Below are 19,861 nucleotides of genomic sequence, written 5' to 3'. Positions count from 1 at the left end.
GCTCCCGTGGGTGCTCGGCTGCACCTTGGAGCAGGCTGGGATATTCCTCCGGAGGGGTGGGAGGGAGGGTGTGAGCCGGAGGGAGGAGGCACCAGGCTGACTGGTTCAGACTTGCTGGGAAAAAAAGCACTTTTGAGCTGCTTTTTTGCCGAGCTGGTGATTAAACATTTACTCAGACAAGCGGGGAAACGCGCTTTTCTTTCTTTTTTTTTTTTTTTCCCGCCTCCCTTTCATGTCACCCGCTCGCAGCCCGCGCTTCCCCCCTTTCCATAACTTTCTCATTTCAAATGCACGCTCCAACGCCAGCCCGACGCCGGCTGCTTCTCCTCCCGACGCGGCAAGCCGGGCAGCCCGGCGGGCAGACGCTGCCCAGACGCCCACCGAGAGCCGCCGCGGCCCGCGGAGTTTATTGTAGCTTATCGGAAAGTCAAGGCAATGGAATGAAAACAGGCCGCGGCTGGCAGCGCTCGACGGCAGCGCTCCCGTATGTACACACGCGCTGCTGCGCGCCCGGGCGAACCTGCGCGCCGCGAGAGAAAAACCCGCCGGGGCGAGAGGGAAAACAGGCAAAGCYGCAAAAGGAGGAGCGATGCCGCTGAGTACCTGCCGCTTTTCTAGGTTAACAGTTTACTCCCCCACCACGCGGTTTCACAGCAACCAGAACTATTCACAGATTTGTGCTGAATTCAACAAATAGTTTTGGCTAGCCGAAGGCAAAACGGGTTTGCGGGGTTCCGGGGGAAGGCTGAGGGATTCGTTCTGATGTTTTCTAAATAGAAGCGTTTCAGTTTCTTGGGTCGAAACAGTATTTCGAGATTAATTTAGTTGCATCTTATCTAAAGCAAAAAGCAGCCCTGCAAACTGAAGGAAATGCACACCAAAATGATTTTTTACAGCGGGGGGAAGGGAGGAGGGATTCAGCAAGGAAACCCAGAAACCCAGCTCCGAACACCCCCTGGGCTCCATCCCCACCCCCTGGAGACATGCACCCTTCAAGATCCCCAGCAAGCAACGGTTATTTATACTCTTCCAGAAGAGAAGCTCCAACGTATTGCACAAGCGGGCTTCCGTGCACACCCGGGCCGCTGTATGCACAAATGCACTTTCCTCAACACTCCTTATGCCCCAGGATCCAAACGCCTCCTCCAACACTTCAATTTCTACCTGCCCAGATCTGTCTCCAATGATCCTGCTAGTTCAAAGAAAGAAAGAAAGAAAAATGGGGGAAAAAAAATAATTTCAAATGAGTTTGGTGTCCATTCAGCAAGCTTTTTTCTCCAAATTCCCTCCTAGCCAAAAGTCAATAGTTTCAATTTCAGAATTAATATCAGACCAACAAACGAGAAGAACTGGAAGTTCTTGCGTGGTCTCAGGGCTACGATTCAATCCCAGAGACCTGGAGGGATATTGCAACTACAGCACCGGCATGGGGCGTAGGGGCTGCTCGGGAAGGTCAGGCAGGGAGGAAGCGGAGGGGGCTGTCCCCTGCGGAAAGGAGCTCTTCAGCCACACAGAAGTGCAGAGAGCCCCACGCCAAGCTGCCGAGGCCAGGGGGACAGTACCACTGCTGGTGTTGCGGTGCAACGTTACGGACCGCCTGACAAGGGGATGGGGTGGCCGAGGTTTCCTACAAGCTACCTGAAGTCCCCCAAACGCCAGACCCGGTCATCAGGGGGATTTTAACTATGCGGATGTCTGTAGGTTGGCCAACACGGCGCGGGGCTGGCACCGAAGAAGCACCTAGGTTGCACGGGTGACAACGTCCTGGTGCAAACACGGGAGCAGGGCTGCAGCAAGCAGGCTGCGGAGGCGAGCAGCAGCGCTGGCCTCTGCACGGTGGGAGAAAAGGCTTGATCAGACCTTGGCCCCCACGAGGGGAAGGTGGCCAGGCTGATTTTAAAGAAAACTTCCAGAGAACAAATCCTCCCATTGTGCAGGGAGACGGGGAATTGGGGCCGGCGGGCTTGGCTGAGCACCGAGCGTCTCAGGTAACTAAAATGCAAAAAGAGAGCAAGCAAGAAGTGGAGAGAAGGAGAGGCAGCAAAGGAGGGGTACAAAGCATTGCTCAGACATGTAGGGATGAAATCAGGAGGTCTAAAGCCCTGCTGGAACTAAAACTGGGGAAAGAAGGAGGGGGAACAAGAGGGACTCAGCAAGTACCCCAGCAGCAAAAGCCAGGAGAAAGAAAATGTGGGTGCAGCGATGGAAGTACTTGATGCCTTTTTTGCTTCTACATCCACAGGCAAAGCCCGTCCCCAGTCCCGGTGGGTACGGGCACAGGCTGGGAGAGGCTCCAGCCAGCAGCGGGGACAACAGGCTCCTCTCAGAGGCCCCCGCRCCTGGATCCCGACTCTGCCAGAGACTGACGGTGGGTGCTCGGCCGACTCCTCCCGCACGGCGTGACGCAGGGGTCCCCTCGTGCTCGTCTTGAGCCTGCTGCAGGATGACGTCTTTGGGGTGCCCTTGGCTCCCGTCCTCCAGCAGCACGGCAGGGGCTCCRGCAGGAACGGGCAGCGCTAGCGCTGGCACGGAAAGGCCCCGCGCTGCACCGCGACGCCRCTAGGCTGCCCTGCAGCAACGCGGGGCTGCGGAGACGGCGGCCGCGGGGCACCCGGCGCCACGCACCCCTCCTTGCTAGCRGGCCAGGTCTTGCGCCTGCGGAYCCTTCATTTTAGCCAATCTGGTATCGCAAAACAAAGATGAAAACTCCGTTTTCCTCAGCGTGCCAAGGTGGATTCGGTCCCTGAGAGCCACCGTCTCGGCTCATGGGCTCTCAGCTCTGGGCCTTCCCGTAAGCCACGAGGGATTCAGCAAGCCTGGCCCTGGCCCTGGCCCTGAAGGAGCGAAGCTCAGGAGCAAGTGGCCCGGAGAAAGTCAGAGACTGACCATCCGGGAGGCTTTTATGCTCCGATTATGCAAACGCTGGCGAGAGGCGGCTTCGGTACATTTGCCCAGAGGGATGGAGKAGCTGATTTCTTGAAGTCCTTCCCATCTCTTTGTTTCCACAATGTAAGGTTTTTTACTCGTGTTTTACAAGTAAAAATGAGACGTACAGTTCTTCATCTGCTTTACTTATTTTATGCTAGGATGCATTTTTGGCCCGTGCCTCAAAATTAAGTGCTACTTATTTAGGAGTTAAATAAGTGTGAAAACCTTTTAAAACAATAGTTGCCAAATAAAGATTAGAAAAAGAACACAAAGAAATTACAATGAAAACCAGCAAGTATCATTTTTAGCCTGGGCTTTTTATTCCAGTAATTACTTCTTGGAAACCAAACCCAAGCCATCCACATTGCTAGAGACAGCGAGAGGAAAATAAGAACATTTTGCACCAGTTGGCTGTCGGCCACAGGTTGGTGGAGGAAAGCCTCATGGGCTTTACCATGATGAACTGTCCTGCTGGGAGAAAGCCGTTTCCAAAGATCTCCCAGAGGATTTATATACCTCAATCTGTTCAGCATAGGTCAGAGGTGCATTTAAGGAAGTGCCAAAAACCCGGTCAAAGGAAACTTCCTTGAAAAATCAAAGTCTGGACTTAAAATGTGTTGCTCCACGGGCCCCGCTGGAGAATGTGGGGCCATATGGCTGCCTATGGAGGCAAGGCCATTGCGTAATGAAAAATTCATTAGCAGATGTCTAGGGAGGCTGACGCACAGCCCCTTCCCGACGGCGGGCTGGGAGAGCAGCGAGGAGAGCGGCTCGGCCAAACCGCCTCTTGCCAGGTTCCCCCCGAGAAACAGGGTCATGCAGAAAGCCTGCCCGCACCGAGTGCTGCCTGCGCCGTCCGGCGGATGGTCCCGGATGGCGTTGGTCAGGATTTCTAGCTGTTACTGCAACCAAAGCCAGGAGGCGAGCAGGAGAAACAGCCATCACAGAGGACAGGCAGCTGTATTCCTGCCGCAGGGCTCTTTCCTCCGCGGGCACCGGCGCGACGGCCCCGGGGGCGCGAGCGCTGCCACGTGGCGCACGCTGCTGGTGCCCACCCCGCGCGCGCCTGCTGCCCCAGCGATGCTGGCGTTTGCTTTACCTGGTTCGGGGGTGCCGGTCACCCACCCAAGCACAAGCTGGGAGCTGACAGCTGGGGTCTCCTCGGTTGTCGCGATGGTCTCTAACGGGCACGTAGAGGGATGCTTGGGCATGGGGATCGCTAGGCCGGTATGACAGCAGCATGGTGCCAGCACTCAGCCGCAGGACTGGAGATGCTCAGGGCAGCGCTCCTGGCCTCCGCGCTACCCCGCGGTGWCTGCGGCTCCCAGCACCGGGCTCTGCCTCTCCGCCTTTTCCACCTTTTACCTCAAAGGCTGTCCGAGGAAATGGGGCGTCCCTCCCCACAGTGCAATCCCATACTGCAGGGAGAGAAAGAAGCGTGGAGATGCAGCTTCTCACTGAAACGGAGCTGATGGGGCCCATCTTTATGGCCAATCCAGCAGGATCCAGCCCATCAGGCAAACACACCCTTTAATTCCCTCCTCAAACCCCGGTCTGCTCCTCACAAAAGGAAGAACTTCCCCGGGATGAGACACAGGCCAGGCTGCCAGGTCAGGGCTGTGCATGCAGCCTCCAGTCCACGTTGGCTTGGGTCTCCTCCGCATGCCGACAGCTGTCCCYGGGGCTGCAGGGCCTGTCCGGAGCCTCATCTCCGGGCACCTGTGCCTGGCAGAGCCTGCGGTCAGCCCCACACCCTTGACCACGGCTGAGATAAGCCGAACGCGCAGTCCGAAGGTTGTCCCCCTCCAACAGGCATGAGGCAATAGACAAGCCCTGGATTATCCTCTGCAGGGACGCGGGGCTGAAAATGCCTCCAGCAAATCTAGGTGACATGACCCAAACCGCTGCCTTCCTCTCCCTCGCCTGCTCCGGTCCAGCCAGGGTGGACGTGAGCTGATCCTGGGGAGCTGCATGCTCTTGGCAGGGCGAACATCCCCGAGGTCTGCTGAAAGATGGGACCTCAAAGCCACCTGGCCAAGGGGTCCGTCCCTGAGGGACGCAGCTTGGGAGGGGGACAGGGCTGAGGAGAGAAGACACCATCTCCAAGCATCGGTTGGAGCCGCATCCTTGTCTCCGCTGCGGGTGGCAGGTCGGGGCTGTGCCTTCCCCGCCTGACGCCCTGGCAAGGGTGACGCACTGGAGCCCGTCCGTGGGAGGGAGCCTCGGGATGTTCCCAGGACTCAGCTCGCAGGCATCTCTCCAGGATTTACTGCCCTGAGGGTCAGGCTGGGCTGGGAAAGCCCTGCAGCACCTAGGTCCCTGATGCCCAGCCAGGCTGAGGAGCCCCAGCCTGATGCGGCCCCTCAGCGCCATGTCCAGCACGTGAAGGGCTTTAGCAGCATCAAAGCAGGCCACAAGCATCCCAGAAATTGAGTAGGTGATGGCTTCGCTCAGGCTGCTTTGATATTTAGCCTTCTGTTTTCTCTTCCAGCCCCAACAAAGCGATAAAGCCAGGAGCCTGCAAGAGCAGCTGTGCTTCCACCACTGGCACAGCCCTGATGTCCCTATGAGGGCATCGCTCCTTCTCTGCCGTTAGCACAGCTCGTGTGCATCCCCAGACCCCAAAGCTGGGATTTGAGGTACTGCCAAACTCCTCCAGTCCCAGACAGAGGGGCCAGCTCCTACCTCCATCCCCTCCGGGCACAGAGTACAGCTGAACAGTGCCCCACGTCATCTCCTTTTCGGAATGGGCCTGGATGGTTCAGGTCTCCTGCCTGCACCCTCCAAAACAAAGGCCCCCAGACTTGCATCCGTGTGCCCGCGAGGAGGACACGAGGACCCGGCCACTGCTGCACCTCCAGGAGCTGTTTGCCTGTGGGGACCTGCTCCAGCAGCCAGAGATTAGGGCTTCCTGCAGAGGAGCTGCGAGGAGGTCATCTGTTGTTTTTTTGCAATGCAAAGTCACGGGCTGCTCCTTTATCATGTTCTCCCTCCCCTGTTATCAATAGCTTTTCTGGTCTGACTGGATTTCCCTGCTGCCACATCCCTTGATACAGGGAGAAAGGAGAGGGTGTATTTCCCCAGTGTCCCTGTGCACAAAGGGCCCGGTCCAAACCTCTCTTGCCTCCAGGAATGTAAATAGCATCTGGCAAATCACCAGCACGAGGATGTTTGTGCTGACCTGGAGTAGGCACACACCTCTGCTGCGCTCCTGCAACGCCTGCGGAGCTCTCGTTCGGCACACACTAGTCATGGCTCTGGAGAAAGCACGAGTGCTGGGAAGCTGGGTGGTGATTTCCAGCTCTGTCTTGGTCACCTTGCTGCTCTGCGCCTTGGTTTCTTGATTGGGAAAGAGGAACAGGAGTGACAAGCTGGATCTGCTGTCCCCATCATGGCATGTRCCATGCTTGGAGCCAGGAGTGCGGTACGTGCAGCAATCCCCTCCCAGCGCTCCACAGCATCCGGGCTCTGCAGCTGGGTTTGGATTTTGCCACTGCTAACAGGTGACCAGAGCCCCAGGACATGGCCCCAAGAGGCCTGCAGAGGCCTTGCAGGCTCTAGAAAGCGGGGTGGGACAACCAGGACTGGTAACGAGATGGGTCAGGAGTGCTCGCAGTGCTGCTTGAGCAGTCCCCAAGGCACTATCCCTGTCCCTCAGCCCAGCAACCCCCCAAAGCTGCTTTCTCCTGCTCCAGAGCTGGCTGCAGGTCCCAGCTGAAGAGCTACGTGCCTGCCAGCGCGTGGCTGGACACGGTCCCTGCTTCTGCTATAGATAGGTGAACAGTCACACCACGGAGAAGGAAGAAGTAAAAACCAAACAAAAGATTCAGAGCTCTGCCTGGGACGTGGCACCTGCAAGACCTTCTGGGTAAATGGATTTCTGTCTCCCAGCCCAGCAGGGAATGTCTAAAGGCAGTTTATCCCTGGGGAATCCAGGGAAGAATTCGGCAGAGCTGAAGTAATGGATAACGGGTACTCACCAATAGCTTCCCAAAAAAGTAGAGATCTCACTACAGCAGAGATCAGCAGCTTCTGGGGATGCTGAAGCACAGCTGCGTATTTCTTCCCCAAATCAGAGGGTCAACATCCCGGTTTAAACCCAGCAGGAACCTGGAGCTTCTGGCTGCCAGTGGAGAAAGACGCTGATGGCCGATAGCACAGGGATACCTTGTCTCCATATGAGTGGGAGTTGCTGTGTCTCTCCGAGACGTCTCCCAGGATGCCCAGCCCTGATCCTGCCATGCGCCCCTTCACTTGTGCAGTCCCTGGCACCATGCCGTGTTGCACAAGATGCGACCGTCCCTTTGCACGCACCTTGCACTGCATTGTTCCACTTGGTTATTGCTCTCCTTGATTTGCTGTGAGACCGTGCAAGGTGTAGCAATCTGTGCCATGCTTCCRCATGGACCCGGAGTGCAGCGTCCTGTGCTCCCCCATCCACAGAGCAGCTCTTGGGGACACCCAGCAGCAAGGGCAGCTCTCACAAGGACCAAACCTCTTCTCCTGTGTGAGTTCCCATGCACCCCAAGGAGTTCCTGGTCCATAAACCCTTCAGGCAGGTGGGTGTTACAAAAGGCACTGGGATGGTAGCACAGCACCAGCCTACGGCACTTGGCCACACAGCGTGGGCAGCCCTGGAGCTGTTAACGGCCCATGGGCACGGCCAGTGCCAGACACGGACGGCCAGATACAGCACAATGCTGCCGGGTGCCTGGACAAGAGCTGCCATCTGGTGGCACTGGGACAAGTTGCTGGCCTGCCAACCACAGGGACCTGGTTGAGGATGTTTGGGGTGGCCAGGCACCACGGCACCATGCACAGTCCTCAGCGTGGCTCTGTTCAGCTGCACTGGGGAGGCTGGTGCTGATCTGGCGCTGCCTGGCATTGCTGCTTTCACCCAGTGACACGCACAGTTGGGGGATTCTCCCAAGACTTGCATCCCAGCTCTTGCCAAGGATGCTGTTTATAACTGTCCTCCACRAGCTTTGCTACACTGAGTTGCACCAGGGGTTGGCTGGGAGACTTTGTCTCCAAACCCTCTTGACTTATCACTGACGACTGAAGAGCACCAAAACCTCTGCTGTCTGGACTCCATCATGAGAGGAGAGCTCGGAGGGAAATGGGCTCTGCCAGTGAGGAAAGCCTCCCAGGAAGGTTTTCTTCCTCTCGACTCTGGGAAACTTCAGCCATACAGAAGAGCTGGGTGCTGGGGGAAACCATGGGCTCAGGGCTGCTAGCCCATCCACAACGCCCGGTCTTCTCGCCTACCACGTTTGCCTTGCACGGTGGGGCTCAGCCCCTGCCCCATCCCATTTCCCGGAGGAGAAGGAAACAAAAGAGGAAGAGGGGGAAGGGAAGGATTTAAGAGAAACTTCTTCCAACTTCTCAGGAACAGAAAAGCCCTATTCAGAGGGGAAGAATACCCGTGCGGGGCTGGTCACCTAGCAACTCGCAGCAATTTGGCACGGGGAAGGAACAAAGCCTCCTCGCTACCCCCCTGAGAGCCCAGAGCCCCGCAGCCAGCCCAGCCGAGCATCAGCATCGGCGCTGGGAAAGGCAGGCAGGGCCTGGGGGACACAGGACATCGGCAACACTCGGCAGGGCCCCGAGCTCCTGGGGTCACTGGGAGTTTGTCCTCGGTTGGCTCTGGAGGGTGACGAGTGTCCGTCAGGCTGCCCCTTTTCAGGGAGCCAGCCGGCTGCTGCTCAGGAATGGTATTTCTGGCCTGGTCCAAAGCCTGCCCATGGCTCTGGCAGAGCGTGCGCAGCCCAGGGGAAGCTGGCTCAGCCCTCGCGAGGCTCCCACCAAGCCGAGGAGGGCGATGGCTTCACAGCGCTGGATCCCTGCACATCCAGCGCTGCACACGTTATTCCCAAAAGAGGCATGCTGCGTTTCGGATAGCTCTCCTCTCCCACGGACATCGTGGGGCTTGTGGGCAGAGCAGCCAACGCAGGCTGCAGCCTCTCCCAGACAAGCTGCATTCGTTGTTTAGATTGTCAATGGGGGGTTTCTCCATTGCAAACAAGCTTACTGAGACACGAGAAACTGTTCGGCCTCTCTGCAGCACAAGCAATAAAGGGACAAAGGAAATGGGGCCTAACAAACCCTGCTGACAATCCGAGCTGAAACGCCCTCCCTCAGAGGCCGGGGGGTCCTCGGAGACGCTACCGCTGCCAGACAGAAATGTTGGACAAAAGAAAAACCACTTGCAGCCAAAGCAGGTCCATCGGGACCAGACAGCTGGTGTGCAGTTGGGCCCCAGTCCGGGGCCTGCCAAACCCGGGGTGAGGCTCTGGGCTTGCCTGGACACTGGAAGCGGCTTTTGGTTGCGTAGTGTCATGGGAGAAACATCCAGCCCCCCAGGCAGTCATCTCCAGCATCTGATATACCCAGAAAGCAGTCACTGGGACAATGACAGACTCGCCAGGTATTTATCCACCTCCTCAGGGAGGTTTACAGCCAGCTCTGATCCCTGTCCTGCCACAGCAAGGTGGACAACTGGAGACCACTCAGGTGTATCCACGCAAGCTGCAGAGCATTAGCAGATGGAGGTATTGACATTAACCCCCAGCCCTTCTCATTCTTCTCCCTCCCTTTCTTGGCTCCATTCCCCTATATAGCAGCATTTGAGCAACTGTTTTGGGCACAAACTAAATAACCACATCCCACAGGGCTGCAATGAAAATCAGCTTGGCCAAAGCAGCGACATTTATTTTGCTTGCAAAACCCCATTCATAAGGCAATACAYTGCAGGCTTGCTGGCTGCAACCAGGCCTCTCCCCCTCAGCATGACTGGGGACAGGCGCTCCAGCCAGCAGCAAGGACAGATAGCAACCATTCCTGGACTTGGAGAGCTCCTATCTCCCCTGGCCAGAGGGCAAACAAAGTGCTCCTGGGACAGGTGGTAGCCAAGCATGCCAAGGCCCAACTAAGCACTGACTTGGCACACCAGGACTGCAACACAATGCTAACATGTCCTGCAGCCAGGGGAGCCCACAGAGCCAGCGGCACTGAGCAAGTCTGGCAAGCCTTGTGCACCGCAGAGAGCATTTACCTTCSCTTTTACTGATGGTGAGCTCAGGGAAGCAGATCGGACACCAGCCATCATGGTGCTCCTTCTGAAGTGTCATGAGTAGGCTATGGTGGGAAGCAAAAGTGAGATTCATCCCATCCTATCAGCCGTCTGCAAGCCAAGCATCCAGATTCTTTTTAATCGGAAGGCAGCAGAGCCGGAGCAGCACCTCACCCGAGTCATCCACCTGAGACAGGATCTGTCCATCCATCTCTGTCCATTGGCTGCAGAAGGAGCTTGCTTAGACAAGACACCCAACTCCGAGATGGGCACTGCTAAGAGAGAGGAACCACCTAGAACAAAAAGCTAGCCCCAGCCTGAGGAGAGGAGCATCTCATTGCAAAGAGGGTAAACTTGGATGAGGACGCATGACCAGCTGCTACTCAGATCCATCCTGGATTTCTCCCTCCCAAAACCAGAGCCTACAATCATCCACAATGGGTCTTGCAATGTAGTCAGATTGGGGATGTCTTTGTTGGTCTGCTGCATTTGCTGGCTGTTCTTCTCCCGACCTGTAGCACTTGCACATTTGTGGAAATGTCCAAAGCAAGGAAGTATCTGTGCCTGGAAGTCCAGAGCTAACCCTGGCTCTRGAAGTACTCCTCCTTTCCCTGTGAGGCGTTGTTGAGATATCCCAAGCAATGGCGCTTGCCACACAGTCAGGATCTCTGGTAGAGTTTCATGATATTCTCATCGTGGAGCCTTTTCCACACCTTCTTCTCCAGGTCGAAGTCGTGGTTAGTGTAGAAGACCAGGCGTTTCCACTCCTTGTCGTAATAGTGATCCGAGTACTTCTGGTGACCCTCTGTGATGTAGCCATAGGCACTCACCTGGGAAAGACAGAGGGCTCAGTTTGGAGAGGTACAAAGGATGGAAGGTGCTGAGTATAATACAGAGCACAGCTCCCAAACGGGGAGGAGCATACGACAGGGATGCCAGTAAGGGCTGCCTCCCAGTGACCCTACATGGGGGTCCAGATAGACCAGACTGCAAATGCTGGCTCCAGACGGGTTGATCTCCTCTCAAACTACCTCCTTGGGAGCRAGGACAGTCCTCAGGCCCTGAAGCCACAGGAAGCTTCRCAGCCTGTATGTGATCTATTCTAGGGTCATTCCTCTTGTGCTCAGTCCGCTCCCCCACAGCTTACAAGAATCCCTCTACTCTCAAAGCAGATGGTGGTCGAGGCTGGCGTCACCCATGCTCTACCCTATTATCCTATCCCCTCTTCTGGGCAGYCAGGAATCATCATGCCCTTACCTGGTCACAGAGATGGAGGGCAGTCAGAAGCAGGAAGGCCCCTGTCGTGGGTCTGTAGAGCCGCCAGTAGGGCTTATCCAGTGTTTTGGATTTTAAAAACCTGCAGCAGAAGAGAAGAAAGCAGGGAGCAGTTGCTAGGTGTGATGGTTCAAACTGGCTCTAGCTTGCCCCCCTGTGGCCCGTGTGCCACCTCTGTTCCTTGCAGCAGTTTGTGCCCATGCTGGGCATTTCAGACAAGCTATGAGGGCAGCAAGCCTGCAACAGAAGCTGGGCCAGATACAGAGCTAGAATGTCAGGACATCTCCCTCTCTCTCATTCTTCTACCCTTCTCTGATGCTGGACTCTTGAACCCTGAATCACCAAAAGCTCCAGTTGTGCTCACRACGACAGTGCCAGGTCACGCTCCCMAGGGAATATGCACTGTGTGGGTCTGTGCTGACCCATCAAGCCTCACACATCTGCAGTGCACAGCCAATTGGGCGCTGCACTATCACTGCACAATCTGGGAAGAGATGCATAGCAGTGCTGGAGTCGGATCTACCGGCACTGAGGACCGGGTGAGAAGCACCCAAGTATGCATGAGTGTGTTTGTATGCAGGGGTGCTGTTGCACGCTCAGTAAAGCACGAGGCCATCAGCCACACTGTAACCTGCACTGAGCCCAGCTCAGCCCAAGCTTTATGAAAGCGGTAGGTCATCCAGCAGTGGGCATAAAGAGGTGGTGGATTAAAGGATCTACCGCATTAAAGCCTGTTCTCACATCTGTCCTTTGCCTTGCAATACAGGAGTGGCTTTGGAGCCCCTTGGTATATCCTTATCTCCATTCATTTAGGAGGGAAACAAAAAAAATGTAGAAAAGGCACAGAGTAGGAGCACAAAAACTGTTAGGAGCTGTGGGGTTTTGCACCAGTGGTTGTTAGAAAGGTAGGATTCCACACCAGAAAAAAAAATTTTTTTTGAGCCCTCTTGGCCTTGGAAAGGACCCAAGCCAGAGGGGAGATGGCAAAACAAGCAGGTAAGTGTGAGCCATCTGGCATTGTATTTGCCTTCTCTCAGAGAAAAGCACAACTCAGCCCTCAGGGAGACTGAAGAGTAAATGTAGCCAAAGTAGGGCACAACAGAAGCTCTTCTGCTGCAGCTCATAATCACATGTGGCCCATGCTTGGCAGATCTTACAGTGACAGCGTCTAGAAGGCTTGTAAAAAGGATTAGAGATGCAAAGAGCAGCAGCCAGGACAAGGGAATGGGATACTGAAGAAGTGCCTATTCTCATGCTTGAGGGCACAAACAACTTACTGAGTCAAGGGATGTGAGAAGAGGAGCTTTCCTCCAAGGTCCTGAGCTATGGGAACCACGAAAGGTTGGTCCTGAACTAGATCAACTATTCTGGCACTTTAGCAACACTGCCCATCCAGAAGTACCACATGCCCAGGACATATTTTCTGTGCAGAAAACCAAACCTACAGCTGTTGCTTCTCCAGCTCACAGGTGCCAGAGGGTAATGTCCTGCTCCAGGCAGAGGTCTACACACTGCTAACATCCCACTTCAGTACCATAGAGCATTTTAATTGACTGCACACAGGTTAACCTSATTCCCAAGCTGCTGGTGTGGCTAAATTGCAGTTGTTGAGGGAGCAAGCTGGGAGGATAGAGCCCAGAGACAGAGAGAGAAGGTGCTAGCCAGAAAAATAATAATCCCCTTAGAGCAGATAACTCCCTGCTCACCTGTTTTTCATATATCTGAGAAAATCAGGATGAACCACCAGGTATCTGTCCAGCTTGAAATCTTCATCGAATCTGTCTCGGGGCCTTTGCCTAAGGACAGGAATGGGGAGACTCAGGACAAGCTCCTATATCTCATCATGGCTGGAAAGCATCAGCCCTGATTCACTTGGTGATAAGAAAAAAAACACAAATGGTGTTAAGTTATTCTKCAGCATTTCCCAGATGATGACAAAAACCTGTGTGCATTGCAGGGGAAGAGATCAGGGAAGAGGGGGAGCAACAGGACACAGGAATATCAGAGTGTGTGCATGTCTAGACAAGACTTGGTAAAATTGGGACCTTCATCCATGAGTAGGCAGGCCACCAGGTACAGACACCAGACCAGACAATAGCACATGTTCATCCCAGAGGACCCCAAAGCTTTCTCCAAGCACAGACCGCTACTCACTGCATATGTGCACACACCACTGAAACCAGCTATTTCTGGGAAGGAGGTGTATTGGTCAAGGCAGTGCTCAGAGCTGGGGGGGAGAAGAGGTATAAAAACAAATCTGCAAGGGAAGGAGGGTTTAACCTCGCTTTACCCTGTCCTGCCTCTCAGCAGGGCTGGACATAGCACTGAGGCTGGAAGAGGGCACAGTGGAGTGCTCTACACTCAAGGGCACAGAGGTGGGCCCCATTTGTTTTACCCGTATTGATTCAAGAATCCCTTCCTGGTTTCTCCGTTCAGCAGAAGAGCCTTCAGCCACTCATAGTCTCTAGCGCCCTCCAGGAAGTGAATGTATCTGATATGCTAGGAAAACAAGTAAGTGTTAATGAACAGCATGAGAGAGAAACGTACTTTAAAAAACAAAAAGCAAGCAGGTATCTAGGCTCACCGAGTGTCTCAGGCACAGATCTAGAGTCCACAGCTTTTAACTATTCTATACAAGCAGAGTGGAGATAACATTTGGTGTGTWGCTACTTTATATAAAAAAGGGCTGGGGCAGGACTCAAGCCCAGCTTGCCATTGTGAATGCTCACTCTCAAGCTAAGCTGATGCAGTTCCCTCACAAAGGGTAATGCCAAGGTGTTACCTCAGTCCCTTTGCTCTTCATCGAGGGAAAGTTCAGAAGTGAACACCACAAACAGCATCCTGTCAAAGCTGTGAGCATGTATGACATGGACCTGACTTACTTTTCCCCTTGGAATCTTGCTGAACCCCCTATGACTCAAGATCAGGAGAGAGGACACCAGGGAGTAGGCTGTGAATCCATAAAAGGAGGTTTTTGTTCCCACATCTTTTTCGTAACCTTTGATTACGGCCCCGCTCACCCTGAGAAAGGAAATCAAACAGAGGAGCAGAGTTAGCAGATGATCAGGGTAAACCCTGGTGTCCACATTTATAAAAGGACAAGAGAGCATTAGTCTGGARGAAGGGCAGATTAGGCCCATTTTGAGCTACACCTCTTCAGCTGTGGAAAAGCTACTTCCCCCTGCTTTGGGAATGGTTTTTTATGGCTCATCTCCAAACCCAGACAGACTCTTCCTTGGTGTTCAGGAATTTTCCAAAACCTTTTTGGTTTGGCTTCTTGTCCTGCTACCTGCCATTTTGGCACGTGGGAGGCAGGGCAATACGAGGAGAGGCAAAGTTATCCAGCCGCAATTATCCTGCTAGCCAGAATAGGCTAGTGGGTATCTTGCAAGAAGGAAAGCAATAAAGGGTCTGTCTTACCGGAAGACATAGTCATGGGAGTCAATTTCCTGGCCCATCCCGGAGTTATTCAGTATCCCCCCGTTCCCCACAACRGCACAGCTGATGCATCTTGGCATGTTGCTGCTGCTGTTGGCCAGGAGGAGCTGCTGGTGGGGGTTTGGAGGCAGCAGGGACATGACCTCCTTCACCACTGCAAAGCAAACACAGTGGAGAGTTAGCATCAAAAGCCTGGGAAATGGACGCAGAGAAACTGCACAGTTTCCACCACGGGATCCATCTAGCTGCCGTCTGCGACAGAGAGATGCTGCAAACCTCCAGCTACTTGCCACAAGATTGCTGCCAGGAGTTTGGTGGTCCCATCTGAACAGGCCCTGAGGTACTCACATGAATAATTCAGCTCCATGAAGCCAAATGGAGGTGCAAAATGCTCCAGGCGGTTCCACTCACTATCATTGAAGTATCTCCCATCTGTGAAGATCGTAATGTTGGGCAGGAAAAGATCTCGCAGCCAGTCAGACTTGGCAGCTTTGGCCTTCACTGAGTCAGAGCAGGCCTTGAAGAACAAAAAGAAAATGAAAGGCCTGATTAGCAGTGAGCTGACAAACTTGACTGAGTGTCAAGTGCGCGCGTCTGTGTGTGAGGATACGGAAAAGAAATTCCAGTWATACATCAGCCATCCCCCCTCAATGTCCCATCACCATGAACGCGAGGCACAATTTCAGCATTACATCAACAACCAGCTGATGGAAAATCACCCACAAGGAAGCCAGTGTGACTCCAGGTCTCTAAGAATTTTTTCTTCAGGACAACAGGCCTGCGRCACTCACACCTTTTATCAGAAGCAAAATCACTTTTACTGGTTTGGGGCCTCATTATTTGACACAACTCAATACCTGTGATAGGCCTAACCTAAACATACCAAATGAGGCCAGCGTCCCCTGTTGGTAATGCACCTCCCAAGGTCCCGGCCTCAGAGAGCTGAGCACATGAAGAAACACAGTGAGGAATGTGTGGGATCAGATGACCATTATCATCATCTTCAAAGACAAGAAAAAGCATTCAAACAGCTTGCTCAAGGTTAAAGAGGAAACAGGGAAATGTGCAGCTGGGATGGGAATCCAAGCCTGTTTACCCTTGGTAACAAGAGTGGCCTTACTATTGCCAGCAGGTATTAGCCTGCATGTGCAGACAGAGAGCAGACAACTCCACTGTGGTAGACCTGCATTGAGTCAGTTTGGGTCCTTCCTTCTTAGGCATCTTCCCCACATATTTACTACAATATCCACTGAAAGACAAAACAGGGGACCAAATGGGCATGCAGGCTCAGCTCAAATCCACAGCAGTAACAGTACTGCATGGCCAAAGCCTTTTGAGCCTCTGTCATGCAAAAGCATGACATGCAAAAGCATGACAGAGCAGGTTCCACATCTCCTGCCTGCTGTTGCTTGGGGTGCACTCTGCAGTTGAGCTGGGCTCACTGCTATGGGTGAAGGTGACAATCTTGTTGCAGTCTGAGAAGACAGGCCTCATTCTGCCTGCTCACAACACGAGTGCAGTGAGAACATTGTGGAGGGTTTGATATTGGCATCGTTTCATTTGGAGCACATTTCATGTCCAGAGACAGGGACGTTCCCTTCCTGCTCAAGCTGTACTTTATACTGTCCTAGGTTTGGAATTTCTTGTGCCTCTGCAGCTATACTGGATTAATATCAGAGTGGGAGAGTTCTAGCGGAAAGTCTGATCATGCAGGAAATGAAGGAGGTGGCCTCAGGACGTGGAGGTGCTTCTGAGTCACTCTCTCTCCTTGCAGAACTGGGGATCAGGTTTAAGAGCGAGACCCAACATGTGACATTTGGACCCACATCTTCATTAAAGACATTCTGTGTGCATTTTCTCCTCTTTTCTGCACTGAGAAATGGTTTTTCCCACTGTCCCAGCTGTTCTGCACACCCAGATACTTTGCAACCCCAGCTACACTGGAGGACGCTCTCAGCTTCCCCCTGTAAGTGCCAGGTCCTGCTCTACATTACTGAGATGGCTGCATGGGCAGGGGGGAGCACACGCTCTCGCAGTTCATTGGATGAGAAGACAAGACCCCCTGGGACTCACCACCTCCAACAATGAGCAGGACCCCAGTGCACCTGCAGGCAGGCACTAACTCTGGGCAGGAGTAGTGAGGGACAGCCCCACATGGCATGTGCACTCTCAGTCACGTAGTTCTCCCAGTTCCGTTTGTACTCTGGGTGCCTCCAGCCCAGGAGAGCCTAGCAAGGAGGATGCACACCCTGCTCCACCGACAGGCACAGCTGGCAGGCACCTCTGCTGTGACTCAGTAAGGCTGAGCCAACATATGAGCTCAAATGTTTGACGGCCAAGTTCTGCCTTTAACAGAGCCGCAGATCTTTGGATAACAGACATAACCTTGGGGCCAGCTGCTCCTCTCTTAAGTGGCTCAATGCCACGCTGAAGAGTGCACCCCATCAGCAACATAATGGCTCGCATTGCCAAATGGGGTGAAGAGAAATAACACCAAAATACCACGGGGACAGGAGGGGAGAGAAAACTCAAAGAGAAAACATCAAAATGATGAAACCCATCCCCAGATCTTTCATCAGTCCAGTTCATTTACCTCTGGTTTCTGCACATATCTTCCAGGGCATCCTGGGCACCTTGGGTTTGGGGAGCAGGGTCAACATTTTCAAGAGCAGCCCCTGCTCCACTGGTAGAGGTCCAGGCAGAACAACACAGTGCCTGCAGCCCTGGCACGCCCCTGGAGCCACAGCTACATTCCTCTTAATGCCACCAAAATAGCACATGGCTATGGTGGAGGATTGTGGCACTGAGACTTCAAATGGGCAAATGGCTCTTTAAGACCATCAAGCTGAAGCAGGAGCTTCCATGCTCTGCTGAACTGCTTATGCCATCCCTGCTCTCTGAGCACATCATCATCGTGTAAAGGACATTTACACCCACGTGTAAAGACCTTCCTCACTCTAGAGAGAGCCACCTGCCTGTCCAAGGCTCCCAGTGACAGGGGTGCTGGGGAAAACTCCTGGAACTGCTCTGGGTATGCTTTAAAAAGAGTTACCACCATGAGATGGGGGACAGAGACAGTGCTATGCACCACAGCCTGCTCTTATCTGCTTGCTCGCACAAGATACTGCTCTGCTATTGTTCATAACTTTTCTAAAGGCCCTGTTCCTGGACTCAAGTGATTATGAGATACTCAGATTTCATTTTAAGTTAGTTCCTAACCCTCATCACTATGGAGGAAAGTTCAAAAATATGGTTAAAACAAGAGTTCAGTTTGAAACAGAAAAGAAAAAGACACCGAAGTGCTGCTTTCAGATTCCATGGCTTTTAAGACAACCTGATGGTGGGGACCAGACTTATCATTCTGGAAGATGATCAGTAACAAGACCTACTCAGTCAATTACAGATAGTCACTAGAACTAACTAACAGAACAATGTTCCAAACAAGCAGGATACACAAGAAAACTTTAAAACTGTAACTGTGCAAGTGTTACTGCTTTGACAGGTCCAACTGTATTGTTTGAAATTCCCATCTTCAGCTCTACCAAAATACTCTTCCTGTGCTGAGCAAGCCTACAGTTGTTCCTATTTAACAAACAGGAACAAAGAAAGATCTGTTAATGAAGGATCTGTTATGAATGATTTGCTCTGCTCTGATGATGGTTCAATACATAGCAACAAAGTCCTAGACAGCAACCCAACAAGCTGGGACCATCTCAAGTCAGGGGAGCTCTGAATGGGTAAAGGATCTGTCTGCCCATTATGAGCATCTACACACAAGGTGGAGGTTATTCAGCAACACCTGGGAGAGTCTCTCATCTTCTTGTTTATAATAAACCACAAGAACAGAAATAAAGATACTCTTTCAGCTGTTTCAGCCATACTTTTCCCTCATGGGGCACACCCACATGTAGTTGAATTTTAGCCAATATTGACAGAAATCCTTACAGATGGGAACAGCTTCTAGCATACCGTCTCCAAAGCAGGCAGGCACACATTTATTGATCACCATCTAACCCTTTTCTTTGACCTTATTTTGACTTTAATACAAACAACTAATACAGCTTCTGTCCCTGTGCACTGAGCCCCTCTTCACCATTGCTGCCAGCATCATAGCTTACTGTCTAACACAGCACAAGTGTGATGAGTTTCCCTCTGCTGCCAAAGCATTTGATTTACTTTGGTACATACATGTTTGGATGAACAGACATACACACAGGCATTCCTACTCCTGTTCCCTCACCAGGAGCCTGGTTGCTTATTTAGCTAGGTTGTATGAAACCAAGATCAAGGCAAATCTGGGGACTAGAAAGCTGAATCTTCATAGGAATGCAGATGTTCAGTTTCCTGAGAGACCAGGTGATGGATGGGACACCTGCATTAGGACCACTATGTTAGTGCCAGACACCTAATGCCTGCCCGTAGGCATCGCAAGAGTAGGTGTTATAGCACTTACCTTGGGATGCTCTGTCACAGGGAACGTATAGCCTGCACTGTGTGCCTAAGTCTCCTTTCAAATAGAGCAAGGCACCTTAGTGTGGGACCCACCTCATAGCACATCTAACAGGAGTGATATTTTCCCCAGCTCCTCATGCATTTGAGCCCCAGAAAGGGCAGGTCCAGCCAATGTTCAAAGAAACCCAAGGAAATGGGCACGATTACAACAATTCCTCATACTGGAGCATGGCAGAGAGCTGGCCAGGCCAACTGAGCTGTACTCATACAACTCTCCCTCTCTGGGTCCTGGCAGCATCCGCTTATAGTGGTGGATTGGCCTACCAGCTTGGAGATCATCCTCCACGGCAAGGGGCACACTTGTGCTGTGGACAGCAGATAAGGAAGTCAACAGGGAGGTGTCATTCCTGGACAAATACACATGGCCAACACACATACCGATGGTGGAGATGAGCTGTCCAGAACGTACTGGTCCTCGAAATCCCACTGTGGCTCAGATTTGAAATCAGCAGCTTTCAGTTTTTTCTTTTCTGTCACTGCAGCAGCCTGAGTCACAGGTCTTAAGCCATCGGTTTTTGCTGATGCAAGAGGCTCTTTTGCTTTGTCTTCGGATATGCTGCTTTCATGAGATCCCTCCGCCCCGGAGGCTGGTCTGGCCGTCATCTCCTCCTTGGCCCCCTCCGCCCCGGAGGCTGG

The 19,861-nt window shown here is 53.1% G+C and overlaps 1 protein-coding gene and 1 long non-coding RNA gene across 2 annotated transcripts in view; both read right to left on the bottom strand.

Annotated features, from left to right (window-relative positions):
- Window positions 1-3,292: 3,292 nt before the first annotated feature.
- LOC112977748 lies at window positions 3,293-8,406 on the bottom strand. Its single transcript, XR_003257627.1, has 3 exons — window positions 6,909-8,406; window positions 6,110-6,267; window positions 3,293-4,346 (listed from the first exon to the last, which is right to left on the bottom strand). It is a non-coding gene; the product is annotated as an uncharacterized LOC112977748 (long non-coding RNA).
- A 1,201-nt stretch (window positions 8,407-9,607) lies between these two features.
- Window positions 9,608-19,861, bottom strand: part of ST6GALNAC1 (ST6 N-acetylgalactosaminide alpha-2,6-sialyltransferase 1) — a 15,006-nt gene continuing 4,752 nt past the window's right edge. The window contains exons 3-10 of the mRNA XM_026090533.1: window positions 19,604-19,817; window positions 15,062-15,230; window positions 14,696-14,867; window positions 14,158-14,296; window positions 13,671-13,774; window positions 12,982-13,071; window positions 11,258-11,357; window positions 9,608-10,830 (exon numbers count right to left, since the gene is read on the bottom strand). Of these exons, the coding sequence (XP_025946318.1) occupies window positions 10,660-10,830; window positions 11,258-11,357; window positions 12,982-13,071; window positions 13,671-13,774; window positions 14,158-14,296; window positions 14,696-14,867; window positions 15,062-15,230; window positions 19,604-19,817 (1,159 nt within the window). The 3' untranslated portion in view covers window positions 9,608-10,659. The remainder of the gene's footprint in view (window positions 10,831-11,257; window positions 11,358-12,981; window positions 13,072-13,670; window positions 13,775-14,157; window positions 14,297-14,695; window positions 14,868-15,061; window positions 15,231-19,603; window positions 19,818-19,861) is intronic.

Source organism: Apteryx rowi, unplaced genomic scaffold, assembly GCF_003343035.1.
Source record: "Apteryx rowi isolate R43461 unplaced genomic scaffold, aptRow1 scaffold_86, whole genome shotgun sequence".
NCBI classification, from domain to species: domain Eukaryota; kingdom Metazoa; phylum Chordata; class Aves; order Apterygiformes; family Apterygidae; genus Apteryx; species Apteryx rowi.
The sequence above is the reverse complement of the archived record's forward strand: the minus strand, read 5'-3'. Positions and strand labels throughout refer to the sequence as shown.